General features: G+C 32.6%; 1 protein-coding gene across 3 annotated transcripts; it reads right to left on the reverse strand.

The window, feature by feature from the left end:
* Window positions 1–1028: 1028 nt before the first annotated feature.
* Window positions 1029–7279, reverse strand: LOC105114271 (Rubisco methyltransferase family protein). 3 transcript variants are annotated; one of them, XM_011010772.1, is made up of 14 exons: window positions 6782–7279; window positions 6609–6684; window positions 5739–5944; window positions 5537–5623; window positions 5335–5427; window positions 4478–4632; window positions 4304–4388; window positions 4129–4215; window positions 3933–4052; window positions 2462–2572; window positions 2211–2383; window positions 2032–2120; window positions 1458–1484; window positions 1029–1269 (listed from the first exon to the last, which is right to left on the reverse strand). In XM_011010772.1, the coding sequence occupies exons 1-11, from the start codon at window positions 7109–7111 to the stop codon at window positions 2216–2218; spliced, it is 1518 nt and encodes a 505-aa protein (XP_011009074.1). In that variant the 5' UTR covers window positions 7112–7279; the 3' UTR covers window positions 1029–1269; window positions 1458–1484; window positions 2032–2120; window positions 2211–2215. The 3 variants fall into 3 exon arrangements, with proteins under 3 accessions (XP_011009074.1, XP_011009073.1, XP_011009075.1); XM_011010771.1 differs by having other exon boundaries at window positions 1029–1484; XM_011010773.1 differs by having other exon boundaries at window positions 1029–1484; window positions 2462–2563; window positions 6782–7278.
* Between the last annotated feature and the right edge of the window lie 1424 nt (window positions 7280–8703).

Consider the following 8703-nt stretch of genomic DNA (forward strand, 5'->3'; position numbering starts at 1 on the left):
AATTAATTGCATGAAAGTTAATTGGATTTAATTTAGGAATCTAATAATAACTTTGATAACCAAAAAAATAAAAATATAGTTTAAATGAAAATAAAATTCTTTTATTAAGTATTAAAACGATAGTATATATTAGTATGATTCAGTAATTCCTCTGAATTGCAGACATGGTCAGTGACCGGAAAACTTCCTTTCCGCATGAATATTATCCTTGCTGGTTTTAGAGATGGCTGGTTGTACTTTACGTCAGAGAAGCGGGACAGAGGTCCAGATAATCCACAGCCAAGCAAGGTGATTGGAGATTGTGGAAAACCAAATTGCACCAGTGATTAACATGTTATGTAACTTTTAAAATGTTTTTAATTTTAAAATAATATTTATTTTATTTTTTAAAACTTATTTTTCATATTAACTTATCAAGACAATTTAAAGATACTAAGATTTTAATTTTAAACAAAAAAATAATAATAAAATTTTTACTTTTAAAAAAATAATTTTGAAACAAACAAACCATTCTGCTCTTTCTAACAGTATCACAGCACATACAATTTTTTTCTTCAACTTCCTATAATTGAAAAGGAATCAACTAATCCTATTTCTGTATTTAGAGTAGTCCAACCAGCATTTTAAAAAAAATTCAGTTTTTAAATAAAATTAATAATTTTTTTAATATTTTTAAATCTTAAACTGATAAAAAAATTATCTTAATATATTTCTAAACAAAAAAATATTTTAAACCACAGTTACTATTACAATCTCAAACAAGTCCAAGTCAACTTAATTATTATAGTTGGATAGCACTTTCTGTCTAAATCCCATTTTGCGATGATGAAAATCATTACTATTTATTTTTATTTAGTTCATATTGCACTTTTGTTCACTCCGCTGGTAATTTGGATTTTTGACTGCCTAATTCTTGGACATCCTTCATCTTCCTGCAACATTGTGCAAACTTCAAACTTTCAACGTGTTCTCTCGTATACAGAATCTATAGAAACCTGACAATTGAAATGGATCCAAGACCACAGTAATAATAGAGGTTCTCAACTCAGAATATATAAAGCACGTTTCATAAAAAGAAAACGAATATACAAACACAAATCACCGAAACAAGGTTCAGCTAACCTTGTTCATCCAGCCCTGCATTTACAATTTACTCAATATGCCATGAATGGCCAAGTTATCTATAGACATACACGAAAATGCTGGGTTTTTTTTTTTTTTTTTTATATTAGCTCTCCCCTTTACAAGTGCTAGTGCACTATAACTGGTCTGGACACGGAAAAAAACCAGGTGAAAAAATGTCCAAGTCAAAGTAGAAAGATGCAGTGGTTGATCTGGGCTTATAAACAAATTATTAAATGGACCCAATAGCTTCCAATCAGTTGAATAGAATAAACGTGACTACTTATTAAAGGCATATGCTAGAGGCTGAAAAACTACTAGTACTCATTGGTTACCTTGAGCAGTATCCAAAATGCATCTACCTGTAAAACGAAAAAAACTGAAATAATTGAGGACACAAGGCCAAGTGATTAATAAGCCAGTTCTGACTTGTATGGGGAAATATACATATATATATATATACATATATATATATATCAGCAAATGATGCAAAACTTTCAAAATTCCCCTTTCACCCCATTTATCACTCCAGAAACTATAAATATAGGTTTCTCAATAACTTGTCCAAGATTCTTCAAATTAAATTTTCATCCCTATAAGATATGTGATTTTCCACATTCAATAATTCTTTTGATTCTTTCCAAAATCATTTTTTCCGTTAACATGCCATCACAAATTCAAGAATTGCACAAGAAACCAAACAATTGAAATTGGCTTTTTGAGCTTTACCCTTAAAGACAAACAACTTATCACATCAATAATAATAACTGTAACAGTTCAACCACTGTTTATGTGATCAGAATAATGATCCTCTGCAGAAAGTCATGATATCCCTTAGTTTCAACAGTCACAGCGTTATTCATGAAAGCATTCATCAAAAGCAGTGTGTGGAGGCTCCATTCCACTAACCTGGTTTATATTCCTCGTTTGGAATCCATGAGCCTGAGGACAGCAAAGTAACTTCTTATTCCACACAATCCATGCACAAATAATGTTATCTACACCAAGTTGATCCAAGTTAAGATGGATACAATAAGCAAACATGTAAGAAGTAAACACACAGCAGGGAGAGAGAGAGAAAGATGTACCTTTTTCATTTCAATAAAGGGGCATAAGGAGCTGGGCATGGAGGCATGGTGTGATCAGGTAACTGGTTTATCAAATCAACTGTAGCCTGCAAGCATGCATTCAGCATTTTCTTTTCCAATCTAACAAGCTGAGTAGCCACTCGCTTCTTCGGGTTCAAGTTAGGATCTGCCAACTAGTGCAGCAAAATTATTTTGGATTAAACCTCTATCACCAGTATATTAGACTATCAATGGGGTCGGTCAAGTCTTACCATCAACTCGTCTTCACTTATGCTGGTACAATAGCCAGCAAGGCGCGTTCTAAAATAAACAGTAAGCTGATCTAACACTGCTTGTTCCATACAAGGGCTTACCTGTAACAGCTAAGCGATTTCAGAGTGAATCTTGGGAAGATAGGAACCATGTTTCATTTAACTAGAGAAAGTCCATACAAATTTCATTAAATAAAGATCTCCAGAGTCATAGGCATAGGTAAAATCCATCACAATTTACCAGACCTTGCTCCATAATGCTCATATTGCAAGAATAAAAAAGGAAACAAACTAAAAGACAAAGCTCTCCTCATAACATGGCAGCTAAGGTTAGCTCACGAAGCTTTGCCATACCCATACAAGTCCAACCATAAATCCTAAAAATGAGATAATTGCATTATTAGGACACTAACTTTACACCTTTTCACAATTTAATACATGAACTTTGATTTATTTTTATTTTTAGGGTATACCAACTTTTTCAAAAATTTCAATCAAATACGTCAAATCATCATCCCTCAATTCTTTAATTATTTGATGATATGTCCTTTGTCCTTAAATCGTTGTTGGTACTCCAACTTTTGTTTTACATCAATCAACTATAAGAACTTTAATATTTTTCATTTTGACACACCAACATTTTTATATTGTTCCAATAAAGCACTTCAGTCAATTTTTCATTTTATAATGTGAGTTTTATTTAGTAAACGAACCCTCTAAAATAAGATTATTTTAATAAATTAAATATTTTAAATTAAAATAAACTCTTTGGTAAATCATTTAAATAAAGAATAAAAAATATTTTATAATTAACTAACATTAAAAAATAACTTATTGACTTAATTAAAATATTTATAATTTTAACCAAATAAATGAATATCATATGATTGCAACATAAATGGAAAGTGGATGGAATCATGACAGAGAACACGTGAAAAAAAATTACCTAAGTAAAGGAACCTGGTCAATTAGAAAATGTACTTGATTGGAACAATAAAAAAATGTTGGTGTATCAAAATGAAAAGGATTAGAGTTGTTGTACATGATTGACATAAAACAAAAGTTGGAGTACCAATAACAATTTAAGAGAAAATGGCATGTCATCAAAATAACAGAAGAATTGATGGAAGGTTGACCAAATTACTTCATCGAAATTTTTTAAAAAGTTAGTACACTCAATCGAAGAAATTAAAGTTCATGTACTTAATTGAAAAAAAGTGTGAAGTTGGCATATTAATAGAGCAATTATCCCTCCTGAAAAATCATTGATCTCTGCATAAAGCATGATTAACATGGATTCCAAATTTTAGTAAAAATCAATTGACCAGAGCTTGAGAGTGACAAGAACAATATCGATGAATCCTGATTTCTTACCATAAACAAAAGAAAGAAAATGGGGATGCATTCACCACACTAAACAACATCCAAAAATAAATAAAATCACATATGATTTGGAAAAAAATGAACTTACTGGACAAACTGGACCTTGAGAAGAAATTACAGATTGCATTTCAGAAGGATCTGATACATATCCCAATCGCAAATAAGGAAGAATATCTGACACGGCTTCTTTTTCCTTTCCCGCGTATACCTGCAGCGGGGACAGATTAAAAGATCTGAAAGAAGAGACCTATACAATAACCTACGCAGGAAAATTTGTTTCATACTTGAAAAACTTGTACTGACAATTTCCCATTTCTTTGAGCAACCATTCTCTTGTCCTGATACTGAGGGTCCTCAGTGTTCAGTGCTGCCTGGATCATACAGTACATAATACATATCAATACAGATAACATCCAAACATATGAATATTTCAATACAGAAGGGGGGAATTAAGATCACCTCAACTGCTATTCGGTCATAAGGATTATCTTCATCAACAAAGCCATAGTTTAAAAGCAATTTTGAATTCGGCTGTGGCCCACACCTGAAAATGCAAATTTCGAATTTCTTAATGAAAAAAACCAAGTCCTGCAGAACAAAATGAAATTAAGGCCATCAAAGCAGTTTACATACCATACAACAATGGGCTCCCCGGCCTTGTATGGTCGATCAACCACTAATTCAACAGCACCATCAACAGCAGTTAACATTGCCTTGCAGTTGCTACTGTATGCTAGCAAAGGCGGTCCAAGAGGAACCAAAGCAAATCTTCGAGCCAAACTGACTTTCTGAACATTTAAGAGCATCACTGGATCAATCAGAATGACTTATTCAAAAATAGCTATATCTAAAAACCACCACAATAGACATCCTAAGCTAGCATAGCAAAGAAATGCAGCAAATTAGCAGAACTCAGAAGAGAAACAAAATCAGAAATAAAAGCAACTTAAATGGCATATGCAGATTGCTTAACATTTACAATGAATACACTCCATGACAAAACAACTGTGCTCATGATTTTGAGGCAGCCACAGTCCACGTGGCATCCATCAAATTCTGTATGAATCAAGCATAATGTATGGCACAGAGCTAAGATGAAATGGCCCGAGAACGAGCAAGGTAGTAACAACAAAGAAGAAGATGCACAAAGGCTAATGTTCATGCCTTAGGAAGCAGCAATTGTAAGCTCAAAAGGAGTCCAAGATCACCCCATGATAATAGCCAAACTGACAGAAAAGATGTAAAAGGATAGATAGAAAGAATTATTACTTGTGAAAAGGAAAATATTACTTACTGTGAAAAAAAAGATATGGAAAAACATGATAATAGAATAACCACTCACAAAAAGAACAAATTTATGTACCAATTGTATTGTATTACCTATGCTACTACTCATATGTTGTAGTAGGATGTTTTAAAAGTAAAACATATTATGAGCCTTCATAATTGGTGTATACTTTACTCTGTACTATCAACCAATTCAAGCATACCTGTAAATGCACCACACAGGATTGAATGGCTACAAAAGCTTGTTTAAAAATCTCAAAGGGAAAGGCTTCAGTAGGTATATCATATGGATATTGCTGCAATACGGACATGGATATCAAAAGAATGTCAGAAGGTAACAATATTAAATCTCTTTGAAGAAAGTAGCAAGGACATATTGTAGAGAGCTTTCAACAAAGGTATAACCTGAAATAGAGAACCAGCCATGAACCAAACAGTGTCTAGCTCCTCATATTCTCTTTTAATTCCATCTGCCCTGTCAAGAACTTCAGCCTACTTCACCAACATAAATCTAGTCTTAACCTTGGAGCATAGCATCAATTTTATTTATAAAGGAGATCAATAAAATAATGTGCCAGAATTCAAATGATCACAAAGCATATAGTACCTTAGTTGGGCTACCAGTCAGGTAAGCCAATTCAGCCTCAGACCATAAAAGTGGAGATTCCACAGCCAACTGGCCCCTACCTCGCTGACGATCAAGCTCCCTTATATATGGATACCAGAATGACTTCTTTCCTTGCTTCTTCTCATACATCAGGTATAAGGCCAAGCATGCCAATTCCGATAATTTGTTTGTGGTTAAGAGTTCCGCTACATGAAAGATCAAGCAGACAGAAAAAAATATCTTACAATAGGTTCAAGGTAAGTTTTTCATGGAAGCTGAACACCTAAATTAGTCACACTGACATTTATCATGGTTTCACTTATAGTATGCTGAGGGGTTTCACTAGCTAGTCAAGCAAAGAAACAGATCACACAAACACATACATTCCCTCCCTGTTTGATAATACTCCTGAAACTGAATAAGATGGCATGGAAGAGGCAAATCCCTCCCCACCAACACTCCCATAAAGTTGACAGTGCAGATTCAAAGCATTACCAGAAACCGATTGCATGAACAAACATCATTCCAAACACAATACCTTTGTTGTTTTATGGAGTTTCTCCTATGATTGAGAATTGAAAGCTTAAAACAGCTTGCCCAAAAAGACTTGAACCATTTGAAATAACGAATGAGGATAACTTCCGCATGCACTATGCATCAGAAAAATGTACGGATAAATGGTAACAAGTGAAGAGCAGAATAGCAAGATTTCTATCTAGTATGAATGAAATTTACTATCTCAACCCATTTTAACCTTTCTAAGTTCACAACACACTAATTGACTACATGAAATCAACAATGAACATTCACCACAGCTAAATCCCCAACACAATACACAATCAAAAAAGTGCTGAAAACACTACACCTTACCAAGAGTCTCATTTCCCAAAACCCTCTCGAGTGTAACAACAAGCGAATTGGGCACTGAAACCGCCACATCACTGGCCTGCAAAAAGCTCAAACGCACACAATAGTTAATAAAGAAACAAAAAACAACTTGATTTTCAAAAAAAAGTTCACAAATTATAAAACCCTAAAAAGACCTGAAGATCCTCGCTAGCAGCAACATAATGAATAGGTCGAAGTTTCTTGTCATGAGAAGGTCTTTCTTTAAGCACAACTTTGCAAGGAGGCAGTCCATTTTTATGCATCCACGACTTCAAATCCCCAAATTCGTCTTCTTCTTCTCCTCCTCTTTTGCTCACAACTTCACTAGTACGTTTCCCATCGACTAATGTTGCAAAGCACAAATTTCTCCGCCGCCGGTGAAATGAAACGGCGCGTTTAGGAAGATTGGAAAATGAAATTGAAACCCTAGAGAGAACAGTAAGAGAAGGTGAAATGCATTTGTTGTGTAAACAAGTGAATTCCATTTTCTTTTCTTTTAGGGTTTAGGATTGATTGCTCAGAGAAGCGAAAGATTGTGTGTTTGGAGATTTTCTTTCTTTTTTTCTTTTTTTGTGCTGTGGGGATAAGAGGATTACAAGAATTTGTTTTCTTTTGTCGATTTCAAGAATTGGATTGGAGGGAAACAAAAATATACCTGTTGTTTTTTGGGTGGGGTTGCGGTTGATGGAGCTTCACCACCACTACACCCAGGATAATGTATATTTTAGTACCTAATTTGTATCAACTTTTACAGTTAAGTATTCATTTTGAATTGAGACAGTAATATTCCGATGTCTAGACTTTGATTTGTTGCTATAGTTGAGTGCCCGCTTTTAATATTTCTGAGGTTGATCATAGATGTGATCATTTTGAGTGCTCCCATTCAGTACATTGTCGGATGTTTTAATTCTTATGGAAGAACCTTACATCGAGTGTATGTTTAGTATTATAGTATAGGGTGTTTTTTTAAAAATAATTTTTATGTAAAAATATATTAAAATAATATTTTTTTTATTTTTAATATTAACATTTCAAAATCTTTAAAAGACTTAAAAAAATTAATTTGATATTTTTTCAAACTAAACATACTTTTAAAATAAATTCAAACATAGTTTGAAACAAAAAAACAAAGCAATTGGCACATATTAATTTTTAATAATGTTAGAAATTATGGCATGTCTAGTAATAATGATGGACTCAAGTAAAACAATTCTCAATATAATTTTAAAAATGAAGTTTACTTCATCATTAATTCTATAACATGAACATATAGCGCGTGTCAATTTTTAATAATGTTATAAATATTAACTTACATAAAATCTAATGATAATAAAAATATGGCGATGGTGTTAATATTTAGATAAAAAAAAAAGTAAAGGGATCTTTTAAACATAAATCATAGTGTAAAGAGATGCATGGAAAAATAAGTCGAATTTAAAATGGTTTCATTCACCCTTTTTACTTGAATTTGTATTTTAAATGAATTTGTATTTTAAAGATCCTTTTAATTAAAACCGTTGATGGGACTCACCAAGAATTAAGGTTACAAATGAGGTTGAACAAAAGCAAAAAAGATACCTAAGCTTTGTAAATAGCAGCTCACCTTATTTTTTAAGATCCACCAACAAAACACATCGTAAAGAGGAAAAAAAAGGCCATTAAAATATCAAACTTTCCAAAACCTCAACAATTCATCTAAAAAATCAGAGTAAAAATACCTTGCAATCTTTTCTTGATCGGGTAGATTCTTCATCTCTCACACAAAAAATTAAGATTTTTTTATTTCCTCCGACCATCTTCTCTCCTCTACTGTCAAAAATAATTTCCCTTTCTTTTTTCTATTGGATACGCTTCTGCAATGTAATGATCTTGTAGATTTGTTTAGAAAGGTCATTTTTTTTATTTTTTTGTTGCTTTTACTGTGAACAATTTTTTTTGTCTTCTATACTTGTCTTCCTTAAAATTAATACATGATCCAACATCTTCTTGTTTTGTAGTTATAGGAAAAAAAAATGAAGTTCATTTTTTTTTATTGTTTCTCATAATTTTATTTTTATTGTTGATGAATCTATTTGTA

This window comes from Populus euphratica, unplaced genomic scaffold, assembly GCF_000495115.2.
Source record: "Populus euphratica unplaced genomic scaffold, PopEup_1.0 scaffold503.1, whole genome shotgun sequence".
Lineage (NCBI taxonomy): Eukaryota > Viridiplantae > Streptophyta > Magnoliopsida > Malpighiales > Salicaceae > Populus > Populus euphratica.